The 21,315-nt window shown below is 45.0% G+C and overlaps 1 protein-coding gene across 2 annotated transcripts in view; it reads left to right on the top strand.

The window, feature by feature from the left end:
* Positions 1-3,338: 3,338 nt before the first annotated feature.
* Wdr91 (WD repeat domain 91) overlaps positions 3,339-21,315 on the top strand; it is a 28,003-nt gene continuing 10,026 nt past the window's right edge. Inside the window, exons 1-9 of one of the 2 annotated variants that reach the window (XM_003475541.5) lie at positions 3,339-3,504; positions 4,883-5,062; positions 5,639-5,846; positions 7,524-7,606; positions 8,547-8,677; positions 9,836-10,001; positions 18,836-18,994; positions 20,091-20,284; positions 20,728-20,878. In XM_003475541.5, coding sequence (XP_003475589.1) covers positions 3,382-3,504; positions 4,883-5,062; positions 5,639-5,846; positions 7,524-7,606; positions 8,547-8,677; positions 9,836-10,001; positions 18,836-18,994; positions 20,091-20,284; positions 20,728-20,878 — 1,395 coding nt within the window. In that variant the 5' untranslated portion in view covers positions 3,339-3,381. Of the gene's footprint in view, positions 3,505-4,882; positions 5,063-5,638; positions 5,847-7,523; positions 7,607-8,546; positions 8,678-9,835; positions 10,002-18,835; positions 18,995-20,090; positions 20,285-20,727; positions 20,879-21,315 lie in introns of those variants that run through there. The other variant, XM_063250535.1, reaches the window with a different exon arrangement.

Genomic DNA, 21,315 nt, shown 5'->3' with positions numbered 1-21,315 from the left:
GTGCCCTCTATTAGGACTGTTCTGCTTGAGAGTGGCTGGGCCTTAATGGAAAGTGCCCTCCGTGAGTATTGATTGAGCATTTACTGGGAGGTAACTGCTATTTTACACTCTGAGGATGATATAGGGGAATGAAACGCCCAACCTACTATGTCTGCGAGTTCGTGTTCCCTAAAACTGAAAGATATATTTTAGAAACAACAGAGGTGAAGAGTAGAATATATTTATTGAGGGAAAGAAAGCTTCTGTCTGAAGAGAGACAGAAGGGGGTCCCGAACGGGTTGCTCAAGACTCTGTCTTTTCCAGGGACTTTTATAGAGTGAAATCATGGTTCACAGTGGGACATAACTATAGTTAGCCAATAAGATCAATAGTTTAGTTAAAATTGATTAAATTGGGGACAAATGGGAAAGCAAGTCACGTAGGAAGTGGGCATTCTTACAGATCAGTGACTCCTCCTATAGGGGATTGGGATGATGACTCTTGGCTTCTCAAAGTGATCCAGATTTAATTCCTAAGGATTATACTTACAGGTGTGGTTGCATTTGTTTTGCCTTGTGTTTTGAGATCTGGCCCACAGCAAAAGGTGTGTGTGTCCCCTCCAAGGCCATTAGATATCTGGTCCTCTGTGCCAGTCTGACTGCCTATAATATTTCTAACTAACTCAGCTGCCTGCAACAATGATAGAATATAAAAAAATACAAACATCTCTGCTTTTGTGACGTTTATATTTCAGTGGAGTGGGGGAGAGACTACATTAAATAACCAAAATACTGTTTTTGCCAGATGGCTATAAGTACTATGTAGAAACACACAAGAGATCAAGGGAGATATGAATGTCAGAGATGTAATTAGTGCTGTTTTGTACAGGAGAGTCAAAGAGGGATATTTAAGGAGGTGACTGCTATGGTATGAAGGTCAGTACCTCCCCAAAATTCACATGCTAAAATCCCCAATGTGATGGTATTGGGAGGTGTTAGATTATGAAGCCAGAACCCTCATGAAGAGTATTAGTCTACCCTAAATGTCTATCTCTTATTATTGAATGTCGGAAGTATTTAACTTTCATTTGTACCCGGGCTTGCAGCTAACAGTTGGCCTCAAATCTCAGAGCAGATTTTGAATTTGGACTTTTCAGCACCGCTGAATGTGTTAGGACTTTTGTAATATGTGGAGCTGGACTACATGCCTTTTGCATAAAGGGATATTTACGAATCTTTAGGGGGTCAGGTGCAGAATGTTACGGCCTTGTGTTTAGATATTCCGCCAAAGTCTCATGCAGTCGTTGGTGGGGCTGTTTTTGAGGTGACTGGATCTAGAATATGCTGGAGTTGATTCATGGTGCAATGCTAGGCTCAAGGGCACTAGGATTAAGGGTGTGGGTGCTCTTCACTACTTATTCCCTCTAAGTAGTCTGGATTCACTGTTAAGTTCCCTTGTTGTTTTTTCTGTCTTTGCCTACGATGAGCTCTCTGTGATGCCCTCTGCAGTGCCACTCTGCCTTGGAGCTAGCCAATTATAGACCACAAACTGTGAACTAAACAAACTACTATGAACTGTGAGCTAAATAAACCTTTCCATCCTTATCTTTAAGTATTTTGTTTCAGCAACAAGAAAGTAACTAAGACATTCCCTTAGAGAAGAGGCCCAGACAGACTCTGGACACAGGAGGACCATGTGAGGGCACAGCTGGAAGGCACTATCTGTGAACCAGAGTGAGATCTCAGCAGACACCATGTCTGTTGGTGCCCTGATTTTGGATTTTCCAGAACTGTGAGAAGTGAATTTCAACTGTTGCTTATAAGCCACCAGGTTTTTGGGATTTTGTTGTAGCAGCCCTAAAAGACTGTGAGACATGGCATTTGAGCAAAAACTTGAAGGAGGACATGCAAGTATCTGGGGGAAGATGTTCTGGGTAGAGCCAAAGACTTATGGTGGGACTGTGGAGCTGCTTTTCATGACCAGCAAACTCAGCTGCTTTTGCAGGCTTTGGTCTGTCAAGTGCCAGGGCAGCGGGAGGAGGGGGAGAGAGCACTGTGGTGGCAGTCTTCAGGTGCCCTAGGGAAATCTAATTCCTGACTTTCCTGTAGATTGCTACTTGACTGAACTTCATGAGTTCACTTCTGAAGATGTGAGATCCCAAGCAGAATGTTATCTGTTTCTTCCAGTAGTTATAGCCTTGATTCTCCTATCTTGCCTCTTAGGAGCAAAGCTGGTTGCTTGGGAGATACGTTGCTTGTGGAAAACAGCAAAAGTAGGCAGAAGTGAAACCAGCATCTCCCTTGCTATGGCTTACTCTTTGCTATTTTTGAGTTTTCCTAGTACAGATCAGCACCTCTTTTGAGCTGAATTTCTGTATAGTAGGATTGGAAGGTCTGACCCAGTAGCAGTAATGATTCTGAGATGTACTTTGACAAATACGTGCCATTGGAGGGAAGGAAAAGGCAAAACATTTATTTTGTCTTATCTATGGACCATTCATGGGGCTGTTTCCTTGTATTATCGAATCTTCACAGTCAGTCTGTCTGCAACGTAGGCATTATTGTTACTATTTCACAGACAAAGGCTCGAAGATATCTACTTTCTGGCCTGCAAAAATACAGTACACCTAGTAAAAACTTCGAATGTTTCAAAACACACACACACACACACACACACACACACAGATACACACACATAAGAACTGGAACTCTTTGCTTGACATCTCATACAATTATAAAAAACTGATGAATAGTCTACCTGAATTTAAAAAATGTACACTTAGACAGATACATAGGTGGGGTTTTTTTGTTTGTTTGCTTTAAGAACACGGTACCAGAGTGTACATACTATTCTGCAACTCTTTTCTTTCCTCCTAGTAGCACGCTGCTTATGAGGCTATTCAGTTAACCAGTCTTATTAATTAAAGTGGGAGTTTTCAGGAGTTGAAGTTTTCAGATGACACAGCTGACCCGTGACCTCACTTTGTCACCTAGAACTCCACTTTCTCCCTTTTGTAAAACGAGGACAAGGGGACAAAGCGTCCCACGATGTAATAATATCAATACGCACAGCACCTCCCCCTCCTTCCTCATCTCGTGACTCCGTTGCGTCCTCAAGCCCTCTGAGTAACACATGGGAGGAAGCTGCAAACAGCGACTAGCGCGGCCTCCTCCAGAGCCCTGGAGCCCGTTTAGGCAGAGGACATCAAGGGTGCTTGGGCGGTCCCGAGGTGAGGCGAGGGGCGGGGCGTCACCTGAGGGGCGGAGCCACAGCCGTGTGATTGGTAGGCTGGCCATGGGCGTGACTTCCCCGCCTCTGCTTTTCGTCCTACCCCGCCCCTGCCCGCCCAGGCTCCGCCCCTTCGTCCCTAGTCGCCGCGGTCCTCAAGCCGCAGGCGCAGTGATGGCGGAGGCTGTGGAACGCACTGACGAGCTGGTCCGCGAGTACCTGCTCTTCCGCGGCTTTACGCACACGCTGCGGCAGCTGGACGCCGAGATCAAGGCGGACAGAGAGAAGGGGTTCCGGGTGAGGGGCTGGGCGGGCGGCGGGCCGAGGTGGACGGGGGCGGGCCTCCTCCTCCCCCTTCTCCCTCCAAGCGCTACCTCGGGGTCGATGGCGGCAGTGTCTCCGAGTCCTGCGCTTGACAGAGAAGCTGAGGCACGGCACGCACATGACTGCCTGGAGTTGCTCAGGGAGGCAGGAGCACTGAAGCCAAGCGCCCTGTCCTAGTCCCGGCTTCTTTCTCGATCCTACCTCCCGCAAGTGCTGGGCGTGGCCAGCGGGCAGCCAGGTTTTGGAGCCAAGGATGGGCAGGTGGTTGAGTTCCAGCAAGCGAGATGTCAAGGGTTGGCTTCTGACTGCACTGGTAGCAAGGTCTGCAGCCCCAAACGCTGGTCAGGTTCAAGTGTCTATGGTGTTTTGTTAAAATGATCTTTCATCAGGGACTCGCTGATATTTTTGCTTCTTTAGTTAAGGAAGACTTCATTGCACATTTTAAAGCACAAACTTCCCTCTGCTCTGATATGATTTTCCGTTGCAGAGTTCCTGGAATTTCTGAGCGTGTCATTTGTACGCTTGTGTGTGCTGAATTAAATAGATGGTGGCAGAAGAATTGAGAGAGACACCACTTAGCTGCAGGAGTTAGGAGCCTGGAGTTTTGCCTTGCCAAAATTAGTGGTTTCTTAATGACAAAAGCAAATCGTTTCACCTCCAGGCTTCCTGATCTACTTTTATGATTATTTTAGTGCAGGGGATTGAACTCACGACCTCACATTTGCCAGGCAGGCACTTGTTAAGCTGAGCTAACATCCCTGGCGCCTGATCTGCTTTTAAAATGGGGTTGAATTGACGTTGGTATCCAGAACTTCTCCCAGATCGCATCCAGTGGTGAAATTGCTTGTCACAAGACTACTACTACTACTTCGGCTGACACTGGCCAAGGCTGGGATTTTGGTGGCTTGCAAGGGTCAGTCTGTACCTCCTGATGATCCTTGGAATTTTAGAATTGTGGAGCTAGGAAAAGGAGGGACTATGAAGATTGTGTCATGATTTCTTGCTTTTTTTTTTTTTTTTTTAAATCGAGAGGTCACTGTGGCCACAATTGAAATGATTTTGCCAAGTTGGTGAATTTGATCTAAGACCTACCTGTATCCAGATATCTTGGTTCTTGGGCTTTTATACACCTAAGATTCAGTGCTTAACAAAGGGTTAAAATGTGTGTTTAGCATTAGAAAAAAATTAAAAGCTGTTACATTAATGTGTTTGAAAAATTTAAGGTTGCCAACTTACAAGTCTTAGTACCTAGATGCCATAGTAAGAGGACAAAGCTTATTCTGTGGAATTAGGGAAGAATGGCCTTGTGTCCTTCACTACTTTCTTTTCTTGTGATGCCTTTTCTTGCTAGGTGGACAAGATTGTGGACCAGCTACAGCAGTTAATGCAGGTGTATGACTTGGCTGCCCTTCGGGATTATTGGAGCTACCTGGAACGCAGACTCTTCAGCCGCTTGGAGGATATATATAGACCTACCATCCACAAGCTGAAAACCAGCCTGTTCCGCTTTTATCTTGTCTACACAATCCAGGTGCTTGTTGAGGCAGGGATTTTGTTTCCCTGGTAGGGAGAGCTCTTTGATCCAGAAATAGATGTTTCCTCCATCCCATCCCTTTAGATGATTCTGTAGCTTACTATGGGAATGAATGGAACAGCCACAGTGCAAATTATTTTTTACTGATTTCTTATATTTTGTTTCCTTTTCATGATTTGCAGATCATCTGACTTTTTTTCCCATTCCCATTTCTCCTCTTGTTTTAAACACATTAGCATAGGTGGTGTTTTAAGGAATATAAAGTTTAAGTAATAAAGTATAATAGGTGACTTGGGTGAGACAGTCACATAGATTATTTGAACATCATCTAGGGATCAGTTTTCAGGACAGCATTTATCATTAGACCTTAAACTGCTTATATTTAAACCCTAAAGCTTGAAATCACAAGGTCCTTGAGAAAGGTTGATGATTTCATTCATATTGTGGAGTTTCTAGAGCCTGCTTTGTCACTTACCTGACAAGCGATATCTAGACTTTCTGTCATGATGAAGAATCTCACCTCTCAACTTCTGTTTTTTCCTCCTCCTTGCTGCCTCCTTTGTGTCTTGGCAGACAAACAGAAATGACAAGGCTCAGGAGTTCTTTGCAAAGCAAGCCACAGAGCTGCAGAACCAGGCTGAGTGGAAGGATTGGTTTGTGCTTCCTTTCTTGCCATCCCCAGACACCAACCCCACCTTTGCTACCTACTTTTCTCGTCAGTGGGCTGATACCTTCATCGTGTCCCTGCACAACTTCCTGAGTGTCCTGTTTCAGTGCATGCATATCCTTTGCAGGCATATTGTAGACTACATAATCAATAACTGCACAAAATTACTAATTTCAGTGCAGTCATTTCATTCACAAAGTGCTTAAGGATCCTTGACTTGTATCCTATGAGGGAGCTGGAGAAATTGTGGTTATTTTTATCAGGAGGCCAGGGAGTCATAAATCTTAATTCTGGTGCTATATTGTGTGAAGAAATAGCTGACACACATGGGCAGCACTAGAGTAGCTGTGGGGTGGGTAGGCAGCTACTTCTTGGGGAAACCAGCCAGACTTGAGAGCATCCTTTCTGTGCAAATTGTGAGTCCCTGGGGATATCACTTGCTTTTGCTGAGATTCAGGAGCACATGAGAACACTTCTTGGACTGGAGCTTCCTGCCTGAGTTAGTGTTTAGGTTATTGTCTCTGACAGTGACCTCATTGTTCTTCAACTTGCCAGAAGACAGACAGTTTTAAGATCGTGTGTGTGTGTGTGTGTGTGTGTGTGTGTGTGTGTGTACGCGTGCGCATGTGCATGTGTTTGTGTGCATACATGCTCATTGTGGGGGGGTGTGGGAATGAATAAGAATTGTATAAATGCCTCACATTCTAGCAAGTGTACCATTTTGTCCTGAAAGGCCTGAGATCCTGAAGTGCTTTCATGCATCATTGTGCTCTCCAGGCTGGAAATCCAGGGGAGGAGAAGGCAGGCTGTTTTGCATGGGGCTGCTTGGTGAGGTGCTGATAAATTTGGGCGTTGATATCCCCACCCACTGGCTGCCATTTTGACCTCTGGGAGACTGCTTTCTGGGAGGTTCCTGACTTTGCTCTTTCTTTATGTGTTGTAGAAGAGTGGAAATTTATTCTTGCTAGGTCTTTCTCTTTTTCTTTCTTCCTGCCAGCTGTCTCTTCCTGTAGGCTGTCAAAGAAGCTGGTAAGGTGGCTACTGTGTGACCATGGGGACTCTCCGGGGCAAATAAAATGGTCACTCAAAATCTTTGTGGCCGGGGCTGGGGATTTAGCTCAGTGGCATAAGTACCTGCCTTGCAAGCAGGCGGTCGTGAGTTCGATCCCTGGTACCGATAAAAATGAAAAAGACAAAAAAAAAAAAAAAAAAAAAAAAATCTTTGTGGCCAAGATATTGCCCGTCAAACTAAGGCATGCACATTTGTTGTCTGAGGTCCTGTCTACTCTGCCCTCCTTACTGAAGCTGTGTGAGTCAGTGGAAAAGGCAAGAGGCCAGTACCCTCAGCTAGAATGTAGGTTATCTTGAGGTGGCATGTGGCCATGCAATCTGCTCAAAGCTGTCTCTTCATAGTCTAAACCTTGTGGAGAGGTTTACTGTTGATGGGAAAACCTATTATCGATCCTGCTTCTAGGATTGCTTTCTCCTGAATGTATGCTTTGCCTTTGCAAAAGCTTAGACTGGCCGGGAAGACCACTGAATACTGCCACTTAACTGCTAGAGTTTAGGGGGGAAATGCCAGGCTTTGATTTATATCCACATAGATTTTTATGTGTCTCTGAGTCCAAAGAAAATAAGGCCCCCAGCCTAGGGAGAGACCAGTTTATAAAGCTGGGACAAGCCCACAGCACTGGTTCTAATCTGTTTCCTGTTTCTTGTGTTCAAGTGTTTGGCTACTGTGTCAGGAGCTTTCAAATGTTCCCAATTAGGCTTATTCTTAACTTTGTGCACCAGTTCCTGTGATCCTGAACTTTGATGCAGAGTGCCAGAGGACCAACCAAGTTCAAGAAGAAAACGAAGTTCTGCGTCAGAAGGTTTGTGCTTTCTCCTTGGGAGGACTTCTCTGTGGGTGTGAAATTGGGTCATGGCACTCAAAGACTGATTGCATACAGAGCTGAACTGTTTTCAGATGAGAGCAGGTTATCAGTCAGCTTTGAGGATTTAGGACTGTATCAGCCTCTGATAACCAGACTTGAGATTCATGCTTTAAACCTAATCAACGTCATAATGCAAATGAAATTGTTAAGATGACTTTGTATATTCACATGATCCTTGCAGTCCTCCATTGTCATATGTCATTTTGCCTTCCTGGTCTTTTTCCATTTAGTATGACCACATATATAATGTTCACAGTCCAGGCATAATTTAGTCATTCCTACTAAGTTACATATTTCTCTTCTTTGGCCCATGGTTGCCTCTACATTTTGTCTGAGGAGTGTTGATTTCCCTGACCCAAAATGAAGATCTCTATCAGTGATAACATTAAGTAAAGAAAGCTTTGAAGTGGTTTAGATTTTGAGGTTTAGGATTCTTGGATTTTGAGGGACGTGTGTGTGCTTAGTTTTCTTAAGACAGAAGGTTAAAGATGCTATAATTCATTTAAAATTTTTTTCCATATGAATTCCAAAGCCTGATTTTTTTGATTCTAAAGAGCAAAGTAGGACTAGTGGAATTCTTTCTCATTAAATTCAGAAAGTAGCAAGTCCAGTGGCAAAAAGGAAGCATGTCAGATAACAAAGTGGACTTTGAGTGTCTGACAATTTTTGGCTTTCTTACCTCACTGTGATACAGGGCCAGCAGTTGCTCTTTGATTTTTCTCTGAGGCACAATGAGCAGAAATGCAGAGGACACCTTGGTGCTGAGGGAGAGTGGCACCTGGAACCAGTGAGCTTGGGTTTGGATGTAGAGTGTAGAAATCTTGCTCAGCAGAAGGTGGGGTAAGATCATTGGCTAATCCAGCTCTGCCCTATGCAGCTTTTTGCCTTGCAAGCTGAAATTCATCGGCTGAAGAAGGAAGAGCAACAACCTGAAGAGGAAGAGGCCGTGGTCCAACACAAATTGCCTCCTTATGTCTCCAGTATGGACCGCCTGGGGGATTCCGAGCTGTGAGTGTGTGTGAGCTGTGGGAAGATGGTTGCTCCCTCTTCTCTCTCCTCTGTTCTCTGAGCATGCCTCTATCCCCAGAGCACCCTCTGTCTCCTTAGTATCCCCTCCCTTGCCTGTGGCTTTTGTGCCTGTTGGAGAGTATTGCCGAAGAGTCCCTGGTATACCTCCTCTTGTTTAAATTTTATGAGTGAGGTCCTTGTGGCCTCCAAACTCATGCTTTTTCTTAATCTGTTCTGCCAGGATCTTGTACATTCTAATCAGTACAACCCAACCACCACGGTAAGCTTCTATGTATGGGAAGGAGTGTTTCAGTGTGGAAGGATTGGCCACTGAGTCTTTAAAGAGGTAGGCAGAAATGAGAGAGAGGTATTTGAGTGACCAAGCAGCTAGGTAAGACCGGGTTGTAACTCAGTGGTAGAGTGCTTGCCTAGTCTTTGAGAGGCCCTGGGTTGGATCCCTAGCACTGGGAAAAAACACCAAAATGAAACAAACACAAACCCCCCAAACAGAAACCCAAGTGATAACAATCCTAATAGCAGTAGTTAAAGAACCAGTGGCACCATTAGGTGACAGTTACTGACTAGTGAGGCCGGTGCAAACCCAGGCCTAGTGAAATACTTCACCACATGAAGTGGCTCTAGTTTGTCAGCCAGTGCCATCCAGTGAAGATAAAATACAGTACCAGCCAAAGATGATCATTAACAGTTCTTTTTAATAGCTTTATTAAAAAAGTAAAACAAAGTAAGTTTTAATCATATATTTATTTAGGTCAGTATGTCTAAATGTTTCAACATATTCCACCCCTTTTTCATGCTAAGCCTTGAAATCCCAGTGTGCCTTACACTGCCAGCACATCTCGATTTAGACTAACCGCAACTGAGGTCCTTAGTAGCCCACATGACCAGTGGCTATCTTATAACATGGTTCTGAGATCCCCTGGGCCCCCAAAGAAGAGCCACAGACTTTACTGGTGTTCCAGATAAGCTGATGGTTGCCTTTGTATACAGTGTGCTACGAAGCGTAATGTTCTTGCAGCCCAGGCTACAGAATGTAACTAAGGGCCCCCTTAATGAACCTCTGTAGCTCAGGCATTCTGGGTTCTCAGACCTTTTTCATCCCTTCCAGTTCTATAACCCTGTGTTGTGTCCCCTGACCAGTGCCATGGTGTGCAGCCAAAGGACTGCCTCCCTCTCCCAGTCACCGCGAGTAGGCTTCCTGTCCTCACTGCTGCCTCAAAGTAAGAAGAGCCCCTCGAGGTTGTCACCTGCCCAAGGACCCCCTCCAGCTCAGAGCTCGTCCAAGAAAGAGTCCTTTAGCAGTCAGGTAAGTGCCACTCACACTGAGTATTGCCAGGAAGCCTGTGACGTCAGACTGCCAGCTGTGCTTCTGGGCCTCTTTATCAAGCATAGGCTTGTGCGACTTCCTTTGGGAGCAAGTTGTTGGATGTTGCTGTGAACTCCTAAGTTCGTTTCTCATTTCCTTTCTTTCTCCTTCCCTGCCTCTCTCCTCACAGACTAGGGGTAGCTCTGTAGGATGAGAATAGAATTAAGACTGGGATTGGAAAAAGTGGGACCACAAAGAGAAAGATCCACCTGCTGTACCCCCACCATCCTCCCCTCTGGCTGTTGCTGTAGGGCATTGTGCTGTGCCAGTGGGCAGATGACGGGGTGTGCTGTACCTTCACCTGGTCTCCTAAGCTCCTGTCGTCTGATTATGCCTGTCCCAATGCTTCAGTGTCTGCCACGCCCTGTGGATAGATTGGTGGAAAGTCGATGACTAGAAGTAGGCTCTGAAGGACTCTTCCCTTTTCATCCTGAGGGTTTGTGACTCTGGGTGGCTCAAGTATGAGTTGAGGCAGTGCTGGAATTTTGATTTAATTTTTGTTAAACTAGTGTCTGGCTAAAGAGTAAGTTAAGAGTTAACTCTGAATGTGTGTATTTTACCCACAAGCTGATATTTGCTGATTTTTCTCTATTTTCATGTTTCTAGCATATTGCAAGAGAAGTTCTTTGATGCTAGCTTCTGTGCAAGCAGCCATGAATTCACTGAGTTGTTTTTCTAGCAGAGCTTGTCAGAACTCATTGCTTTCAGAAATGCCTACTGGCCTGCCAGAGTGAAAGTATAACAGACTAGGAGTTAGGATTCATTGCGTGGGTGGGGACTCTGCTCTTTCAGTGTAGTTTTGCTAAGCACGCATAGAATAAGTGGTCATAGTTCATTCCTTCCTTCTCTACCACCCTTGGCTGGAGTTGTAAGTGCAAGTGCAGTGGTTTGGGTGCAGCTTCTGATTTAGAATGATTGGGTTGGAAACCCTGGACGGGATACTGGATAAGACAGAGCATGGGCTTTGGAGTCAGGCAACATGATTTATTTTCAGCTCTGGCTCCTTGTTTATCATCAGTATTCAGATTGCTTAAATTCACTGCAGTTTGCCTGGGCTAAGGACAGTATTAACTCCCCAGGAGGGCAGTAGTTGTGTCAAGAGGAGCCTTCAATATCTGCAGTGCCTGACAGACAAGAAGTGCTCAGTAAACTTTGTAGCTATTGTATTCCTGAAGGTCCTGGATTCTTGAGTTATTTAGACTTTAGGTACCACCTGTGCAAGTTGACTGTCATCTCAGCCTCTCTGAGGGTGGAAGCAGCTAAAAATCAATTGCAGTTATTTCTACAAGTGGTTTTCTTGGGGAGGGGTGTTGGTTTTTTGAGACAGGATCTTGCTATGCCGTTAAGGCTGGCCTTGAACTCACTATGTAGCCCAGGCTGGCCTTGTACTTGCATTGATCTTCTTGCCTCAGACTCCCAAGTGCTGGAATTCCAGATGTGAGCTCCCAGGCCGGTCCATAAGTGTTTTTCTGAAGATCTTTGCAAGTAGAATTTCAGCTGTTTGGGATATTGCCATTAAATAAGTTTTATTGTTTGCTTTCCAGATCTTTCTTGTAAGCAGCATTTATTTAGCTCTTGGAGCTAAGGAGTGTTGAGTCCCTTGAAATAAGCTGGATACTGTGGAATCTAATTTCACTAATTAAAACGGAGGCAGACACAAACACAGCTTCTTTGAGGTTAAGCCTGTAGTCACAGTCTGTTTCAGGAACTGCATGTCACATGATATTTTGCTTTTATAAAAATATGTGGTAAGATTGAAGTGACATGGAAAGTTTTCATGGAGTTTAGTTCCAAGAGATGATGGTAAAAGTCTGTAATTTGCTGCAAAGCGTTTCTTACTTTGCCCCTAAAATATAATCAAAGAAAGGTTGGGTCCCTGTGTGGTATAGGAACAGAGCCCAATTTTGAGTTTCTGAATGGAGACCACAGATACCTGCAGTCTGAAAAATCTGTTGATCAAATCACTTTTTTTTTATTGGCAATGGATTATTTAGACTAAGCATTGATGTTTAAACTCAACTAATGAGATTTGAAGTTCAAGCAAATGGCAAAATTTAGAGGGAGGCTTCAAGTTCACCTAGGTCACCTTTCTTCTCTGGTTGATTGCCTCCTGTGATGTGGAACAACCTGCTTGTTACAGTGGAAAGTATGCTTGTTAAAAAGCCATTGGTAGCGGCTGAGGATTTAGCTCAGCGGCATAAGTACCTGCCTTAAGGTGGTCATGAGTTCGATCTCTGGTACCAATAAAAATGAAACAGACGGAAAAAAAAAAAAAAGCCATTGGTAGAAACCTCTGCGTAACTTTTACTCACCAATCTTAGCTTTTTCCCCTGGCACTAGATGGAATAAGGCCTCTTGCATGAAATAACCTTTTCCATCTTTCACACCAAGCTCTCTGCTCATCCCTCTTGCCAGATGTTGACCCCTGCAGCATATTTTCTAGACCGTTCACCATCCTGGACCCTCTCCTTTGGGAGCACATTTTAACATTTCAATCCCTATGTAATCCAAATTTTAGTGTACAATTTTGGATTCTTTCTCACCATTGCCAAGTGTGTAATGGTGATTTTGACATTATGTTTTTGGGGTTTTTTTGGTCTTTTTTTATCGGTACTGGGGATCGAACTCACGACTGCCTGCTTGCAAAGCAGGCGCTTATGCCGCTGAGCTAAATCCCCAGCCCCCTGACATTAGGCTCTTTTTGAGCTCAGTATGGCAGGAGAGCTTTGTCAGTGCATATTAGAGCTATATTGCTTTGTCAGTACATATTAAGTGTTCTGTCTTTTTTTTTCTCTCCACTGCACCAGAGCCCTTCTTTTTTGTCACTAAAGAATAAAAAACACATAACAAATTATATTTTATTGTTAAACTAATACATAAATGATTGTACCTTCCTACCTTAGATATTATTTAACATAAATTGTAAATTCGCTCACGTTGTAATTAAAGATTATTTAAGATATATTGTAAATCACTTGCATTGTAAATTTCACTCACATTAGCATTTTGCCTATTAGTGATGGTTCACTGAAACGGTTATCATTGTTACTTAAGTGTTCATAGAATTATTCTTACAAAATAGGTGGAAATACACATACTTCATGCTTTCAGTGTGAATCTAGAGGCAAATAAAAAAAGGAAGTAGCTGCAAAGCCCCAGCTCCCAAGCTCTTCTGGGATCTCCAGCAGCGGTAGCCAGGGAGGACTTGGTAGCAGGCTGGGCTGCCCGCCACTCCTATCCTGCCCCCAGCTATATTCTGCGCCTCCCTCATCCACTTAGTGAGCTATGGGACAACAGGTGGGAATTACCTTATTACAGATAACTTTTAATTGGCTGTAATGTAAACAAAGTAAAGCATCCACAAACTTCTGCACTTCCAACTCTTATCAGATTACTCCCCAGCCATTGAGACATTAGTGGGAACAAGAGCTGTCCTGGGGCTGTTCCCATGGAACTAGGTAGCCTGCAGGAAAGGGTGCCTCTGCCCAGTCTTTCTGTCTGCAGGTCAGCATCCTCAGCCCTGCCTTCTGGGTGGCTTTGTTTTGCCTCTGGTGAGACCAGATTACCTGAACTTATTTTCTGTCCCAGTTGGAGGGTTGCCTGGCAAGCTTGGCAAGGCTCTGAATTTGCTGCTGATCTCAGGCTACCAAAAATGAATGAGTGTCACCTTATGTCACTGTCCAGTGGGAGAAGGTCACATGCTAAAACAGGGTGCATTATCTCCTGAACTGTAGGAGTCAGGAATATTGTGATGAATACAATTTAAGCCACTGGAGTATAAAGTTAAATGACTGCAGTGCATGAGATTTTTGTAAAGGTTGCCTTTTCAACCTTCTGCTGCCACTTACATCACAGTAAATGTTTACTTAAACTGTGTGCTTTTGTAGCTAGACATAAATTGACCTTAACCTCCTCATGAAAGCGATTGTGAATGGCTGTGTTCATCAGCTTTTAACGCATGCTGATCTTTCACTGTTGTGTAACCTTCTGCAGTGACTACCTCTGTTACAGTGGAAGAACTTTCTTCTCTTAAAGCAGGATGTAAGAGGTCATATCTGTGGCTCACTAGGTATAAACTGTCCTGGTGTTATAAAAGTAATTCTTAACTCATTGTCCTGATTTTTGTTACTATCCATTTGTTGCCAGGCATGATGGTGTACACTTGTAATCTTAGTAGTTGGCAGGCTGAGGCAGGAGGGTCACCATGAATTTGAGGCTAGCCTGGGCTACATAGTTCAAGGTTAGCCTGAAATACATAAATTAGACGCTTTCTTCTTCTCTCCCCCTATTCTGGAACAAAACCCATTTGCATTTTCATTTTGAAAACTACGAGCCGTCCACCCCAGCCTGATTATATACTGGACAACTTACTTGCCATCCTGATTTATAAGGAAGCATTGCCTTCACATTTCTTTGTGTTGGGTTTTCTGCTATGGCTGGGAAAGTGTCACAAGTGGCTTTTGATCTAGATGGAGAATTAGAAGCCCGTTCATACCATCTCATAGGGCCAATTGAATCTAACACTAGGTATTGGAAAGGAGAGAACACTTTATCAGATGTAAGGAGTGAGAAAGAAGAAGGCTGCAAAACGCTTGTCTTCCTCTGTCACATTTCCTGCTTTTGGCCTCTGATACCCATGTTGTGCACAAAGGACAGTCAAGTAGCAGGCAAAAAATGTAGTGGATATGACAGCTCTAGACTGAGGTGTGGCTGTTCTCATGGGGCTCCGAGCATCCCCAGAAGGGGTGGGCATTGCAGGAGTCCACCTCCCCAACCTTGCCCTGACAGCACGCAACAAACAAACCTCTTTCGCCCTCTATCTTCCAAACGCTCCTCCTACAGAGGGACACTTACTCTCAGTGGGTCTTGCCCTCCTAGGACGCATGGTTCTAATATTCGGCACTAACATGTGCTGTGAGTGATCAATGCAGGCTTACCATTTTCGCTCTGTTTATGACTAGGGCAGCATATGTCTTTCTTTTCTCTTTGTCTCCAAGGGAACAGAAGAATCCACTGAAGTAAAACTCTCAATCAGCACTGTGGAATCTCACTGAAAAGGGACCTTCCTTTCCTTGCTCCTCTGGCTCCACAGAGTCCTTATCATTGTCTTTAGATTACCGTTGTCAGGGCTCCTGCTCCCAAGCTTTAGATTTTCTAGAACTTTCTTATAGGTTTGGATTATTCCTTATGAGTTGAACTTACCATTCATTCCTTTAAATGTTTTCTTCTTTCTTCTTGGGGCAGAAAATGTAAGTATCTCATGCTTCAGAATCTGTGATCCCTCACATGTGCACTATTCCCTTTAACAATCTCTTCTCCTCAGTGGATGCCCATACCTGTAATCCCAATACGGTAGGAGGCTGAGACAGAAGGATCACAAGTTGGAGCCCATTCTGGGCCATTTAGCAACTAAAGACGACCGTGTCTCCAAATAAAAAAAGAGAGGACTAGGAATGTAGCTGAATGTGAAGACCTTCCCTTGGTTTAGTCCCCAGTACCTCAAAAAAACAAAACAACAAACCCAAATTCCTTTTTTCCTCTGGGTATTGTAAGACTTATTCCTTAAAGTTTTGACATGGATCTGATTGTGCCAGGTTCTCTTTTCTTTGTATATCTTAAAGGCTTCCAGTCACATGACCGTAACCAACCAACTTTGCCGTAAATCCACAAAAAGCCCAGTGTGTAGATCTCCTCCTGCCACTTCCTTTACCTTCAGTTAAACAACACTGTCAACAGAACACGCATCAGATGTGTGCTTGTCTAATCTTAACATCTGAAATCTAAAGAGCTCTAAAATCTGAAACTTTGAGTACCCATGTGACCTCACAAGTAAAAAGTTCTATACTATGAAACAAAATTATTAAAAGTATTATATAAAATTACCTTCAAGCTGTGTATGTAAAGAGTATATGAAATATAAATGAGTTTTTAGTTTCCATTTGGGTCTTATCCCCAAGATATCTCAGATATCCCCAAGACAGTACAAAAATCCCCAAGTCCAAAAAAAGTTTGAAACACTTCTGGTTCCAACATCTTGGAGAAAAGGACAAGAGACATTCAACCTCCTTTCTCTCTCCCTCTCTGCCTGCCTGCCTGCCTCCCTCCCCTCTGGTCCCCTTTTTGCTCTCCCTCTCTTTCTTTCTCCTTCCTTCCCTCCCACCCTCCCTCCTTCCCTTTGCTTCCCTTCCCTCCTTCCTTTCTTCTTCCTTCCTTCCTTCCTTTTTGGTACTGGGGGCTGATTCCAGTTCGTTCTAGCCCTTTTTAAAAACAGAAGTTGAACTTACCACTCATTCCTTTAAATGCTTTTTGCTTTGAGTCTCACTGAGTTGCCCAGTCTGGACTCAAACTCGTTATCTTCTTGCCTCGGCTTCTTGGGCTGCTGGGATTATAGGTTTGTGTGCTCAGCTCAAGTTGTAATAGGGTAAGTGTGTTAGACGTTGGGATCTTTCTTCCAGCCATTCATTGCTTCTGTAGTTTCTTCATCTGTCTGTCCGTGTACACATTTATATGTTTAGTCAGCTGTTAATGAGGGTCCTGTCAGGCAGAGTGCTGGTGTTAGGGACACAAAAATGTATAAGGCAGTGTCATTGTTTGGGATTAGAAGGTGAGCTTCTTAAGTGTGCAGATATTACTATGTAGTGAACACGCAGGTTGACCAACATTCCCCACCCTTCTCCAACTGTTTATCCATGTGGAAGTTCTCAGCCAGCATTTCTGTGAATTTGTAGGAAGGTATTTATAAGTAATTAACATTGTGTTGTGACTTAACCCTCTTACATTCTTACATTTTTTGGTTTTGCAGTTTCAACCTCATAGAACTGTTGTAAGAATAATATAGAACACCTCCTCACCCCACCCCGCAAAGCCCCTCCATCCTTTTGGGTTTTAACAGTAGGCCTTCCCATCAGAAATTTATGAGAATTCCTGGTTCCCTGCAGTCTCAGCAGCAGAATCTATCCAGTTCTAGAACTTCTGCCAATAGGATGGTGAGTGCAGTTTTAATTATTTCTTTTATGAGTAAAATAGTAGCTCTTTCCACTTATTTAAAGTCTGTTCTTACATATTTTGAATAAATTCTGTGTCTTTTCCTATTTCTCAATATACATGTTGTTTTTTTCCCCTCGATTTTTTAATTTGTTTTGTATCAAAGATACTAGGCGTCAGGCATAGTTATGTGTGCTCCAAGCCCAGCCACTCAGGAGGCTGAAACACATTGTGAGTTTGAGGTCAGGCTGGACATTTTAGTGAGACCCTGGCTCAAATTAAGGAATTTTAAAAAAGGGGTTGGAGCTGCTTTATGCTTTTTTGGGATATTGTATAATTTTCTTTATATAGATTTCACATATTTTATCTTAGTTTAAGTTTTCTGTCACTACTGGTCAATTGTGTTTTTTCCTTAGTGTTGGTTGCTTTCAGCTAGATTTGCATTTAGGTCTGCAGAGAAGTTACTGTTCTTACAGTGATTCTGAGACACATTAAACTTTGAGCACCTCTGTCTGTTCTCGGTACACTGAATATGTGGGCCTCTGAGACTAAGTTTTAGCTAGTTCCCCTGTTTGGACCCTGACGCTTACTTAGTTCCCTGAGTCTCCTCTGCTATTCCTCTTGCTCTCCCTGTATCCTTCATAGACTCTACTTACAATGTTATGTGAGTTGGTTTTCATTTTTTAAAAAATTCTGCTTATGGATCACTTCAGCAGGTTGATAAATCTGTCAAGCCTGCATAAAATTGTTCCAGAATTTTGTGACATTCTTACTTTGACAGCTGACATTAACCCAGGAAACGAGTCTTCCTTCTCGGCCCTCTGTGTATCACTAGCTGTGGAGTTCCATATCATCTTTTAGACTCTGCCAATACAACTGAGGTCTGTTTTTTTTTTTTTTTTTTTTTTCACTGGTACCAGGGATCAAACTCACGACCACGCGCGTGCAAGGTAGGCGCTTATGCCGCTGAGCTAAATCCCCAGCCCCTGCTGAGGTCTGTTTTAGAACTCTTTAGGCTCTGCTCATTCCCCTCTGGGTCGGGAAATGTGGGAGAAATGCGGGTTTGTGTGCAGAACTGGCACCATGGACCCCATCCCAGGACCACGTGAAGGGTGCCTTTGTTGCCCCAGGACCTCTGTCTTCAGTCGTCTTGACTGCCTGCTGCTCTTGGGAAGGGAGGGGAAGTCTTGGGATGGGGTGGACATCACTGGGTTCATTCTCTTTTGCTGTAGGCTTTGCTTGATGGACCTTTTTGCTCTTGGTATGAAAATGAACCAGAAAATAGTTTCTTTCCTGTTCCATTTATCTTAAGAATTCTTGGGTTTCCAGTAATGCCTATTAAAAATGTCTGATTGTCTAGTAGTCATTTTCAGATACTTTAGTATTTGTTATTGTTGGCTGTAGTCCTGTAGTTGGCCCAGAATGAGAGATGCCCCATGTTCCGTTTCCCTTCACACAGGGATTCTAGTTACACGAGTGTTTTTTTTATATTTTGCATACATACAGTTATGGGTAAATGTTTATAACACAGGGTGGGGACCTGGCCTGCCTTGGTCATTGCCCTTGCAGATTGCTCCCATTAGGTGAAGGAGGCTATATGCCTGTGTCCAGGTAGGACAGAGAGTAGGCTTTGAGGGTGAGGACAGACAGGCGGGAGCCCAGACTGACGGTTCTACCTGCACTTGAACTCTGCCCAGTCAGCCAGGAGTTGCTGTGTTTCCTCCCTTCCTGGACATTGTCACTGCCCGGACAGCCAGGAGGAGACTTCACAGCCTGCTTCTTGTCCCTAGGCCACCAAGGGAAAGGACCTGACAGCTGGGGCCAAGAATGGAAAGAGCCTCCTGGGCGGGCCAGCCCCTGGGGAGTCGAGCTGGACTCAGCAGCGGCAGAGGCGCCTACAGGACCATGGCAAGGAGCGGAAGGAGCTCTTCTCCACCACTTCCTCCCAGGTATGGGGTGTCCCTTAGCCCTCCCAAGCTGTGTTGCTGCACAGGTGTCATTGCCTGGGAAGGCTGGGAGGGGCCTGCAGTGGACTGGCTGGACCTGGCCTGTTGGTCCTTCTCAGGGCTAGTCACGTTTGCTGCAGACCACAGGCCCAGAGTCTGGGTGTCTGCCATGTGACTTTTCCCTGTTTTGTGGGTGTCTATGCTGAGAGACTCCTGTAGCCACACCTGGTCTGGGCTTCTCCTCTGGGAAAAGTGGGTCAGGTCTGTGCTTCTGGCAGGATAAGCTGCTTCCGGTTCTCCATACTCCCTAAACAGAAGCCAGCGGATGTCCTGGTTCACCTTGATCACTGGTTTTGGGGGCTTTTTGCCTATTTTAATGGCATTTTGACAATGAGCTGTTCCAGTTTTGTGGTAGTAGATCCCAAACACTCAGATCTCAAATCATTCTGTTCTCGAACTAGTCCACCTGTCATCCTGAGGGCCACTCGGGGAACAGCAGGACAGAGTGGCTACTTCTCCTGATCCTGGGGTTTGGGAACACAGTGTAGCCATGGAGTTGGTACCCGGGGTCTTTACCTGCATCTGGTCATTTGCCTCAGCTCCTTAGGCATGTCACCACTTCTCCAGAAAAGGTGCTAGTCAGTGTGAGGTGTGCTGTGAGGGCTGGGGAGCACTGTGAACCTGGCTCCACCTTGAGCTCTGCCCTCTGTCACTCTGTGACCTGCGGTAGGATGTCTAGCTCCTGCTTTCTGGAATTTCCACAGCTATAAATGGGGCAAATAATAGCATCTATCATGGATTTGGAGAGGTGAGCTGAGAAAATCTGTAAAACAGCTCAGCACTGGTGCTTGGGAGGCTCTCACTACTGCCTTTGGCTAGTCCTGTGTCACAGCCAGGGTGTGTCCTGATGGGGAAGTGGGGAGCAGAGTCTGCAGGCAGCAGCTGCGCTGGAAGTCAGTGTCCCTTCTGGGATAAGCTGAGTGTGGGTAACACAGCCCAAGCTGTGCTGTGGACTCTTATGACCACCAAGTGTCTTCTCTGTCCTCCCATGTGTGGGAACCTCCTACTAGCTGACGTGTCACTGTTTTGCTGGCCACAGAGTGCAGAAAAGAAGCCGGAAGTCAGTGTCCCAGAAGCTGAGCCCTCCCCAGATCTCCATACGGAGTCAGTGGAGTCACTGACAAGGGTGCCCACAGCTGGGCCTGAGGGAGCAGGAGGCCGCACAGAGCAGCCCTTCATTGTGCTGGGGCAGGAGGAGTATGGGGAGCACCACTCATCCATCATGCACTGCAGGTGGGCTGGGCTGGGCTGCGGCAGGCAGATGTGCACATGAAGATGTTGGCAGGAGGGTGGGGCTGGTGGTGGGAGGTGGGTAGTCTCCAAAAGACCATGGTCCCCAGGTCAGAGGAGGACTGGCCCACTGTCTGGTAGCTGATGGGGGCTGCTGTGCAGTGGTCAGCCCCTGGCCTTTGCAGTGCTTCTCTGAGTTTTAGGAATAAGCTGCCCTTGTGTTAACTTCCAGTACTCTTCAGTTTTAAATTGCTTTGTGGGCAAAGGCATGGTGCTTAATAGTTCTTATTGAGTGAAGGAAAACTTACAGCTTACACTCATGCTTCGAATGTAAGCCTTTTGGGATGATTGCTGAGCGCAATTGGGAAGTTGGACAATTGGCTGTTTCAACATTAGTTGGGAAGGGTGAGGCTGGGTGCCCACACCATCTTTCCTCTCTTGTGTAGAGTGGATTGTTCAGGGAGGAGAGTCGCCAGCCTTGATGTAGATGGGGTCATCAAAGTATGGTCCTTCAACCCCATCATGCAGACCAAAGCATCCTCTATTTCCAAGTCACCGCTGCTCTCTCTGGAATGGGCTACTAAACGGGACAGGCTGGTGAGTGACGTTTTGCCTGTGTGCTTGCTCTGGGTAGCAGGTTCTTGTTTGCAGTGGTGGTGAAGTTACTGTATTAATAAGAAGTAAAAAGAGGGGACCCTCTGCCCCGAGCCTGCCTGGCTTCCCAATGTCTCCTGTGCGTCTTTATTGTTCATCACTTTCTCAGTGTGCTCCCTCCTGCCGCTGAGACCCCTGCTGTCTGCCTCAGTGGCAGCAACTTACTTTGATGAGATGGAATGCTTCAATTTGTGATTTCCATGGATCTGATGGCTTGAAGGAAGAGCAGTGTTCTTTTCCCCAGACTTTAATATTTGAGATAGGATTTGTGTAGTTAAGGAGGTAAAATTGATTTCATACTTTTCCTTCTATTCCGTGTATCAGGAATTCTGCCATGTAGCCCAAGAGGCAAGCACTGGCTCACTATAATTGCTGACAAC

The sequence above is a fragment of the Cavia porcellus genome, unplaced genomic scaffold, assembly GCF_034190915.1.
Source record: "Cavia porcellus strain 051 isolate PalLab524CR breed Dunkin Hartley unplaced genomic scaffold, mCavPor4.1 scaffold_6, whole genome shotgun sequence".
Taxonomy (NCBI): domain Eukaryota; kingdom Metazoa; phylum Chordata; class Mammalia; order Rodentia; family Caviidae; genus Cavia; species Cavia porcellus.
The sequence above is the reverse complement of the archived record's forward strand: the minus strand, read 5'-3'. Positions and strand labels throughout refer to the sequence as shown.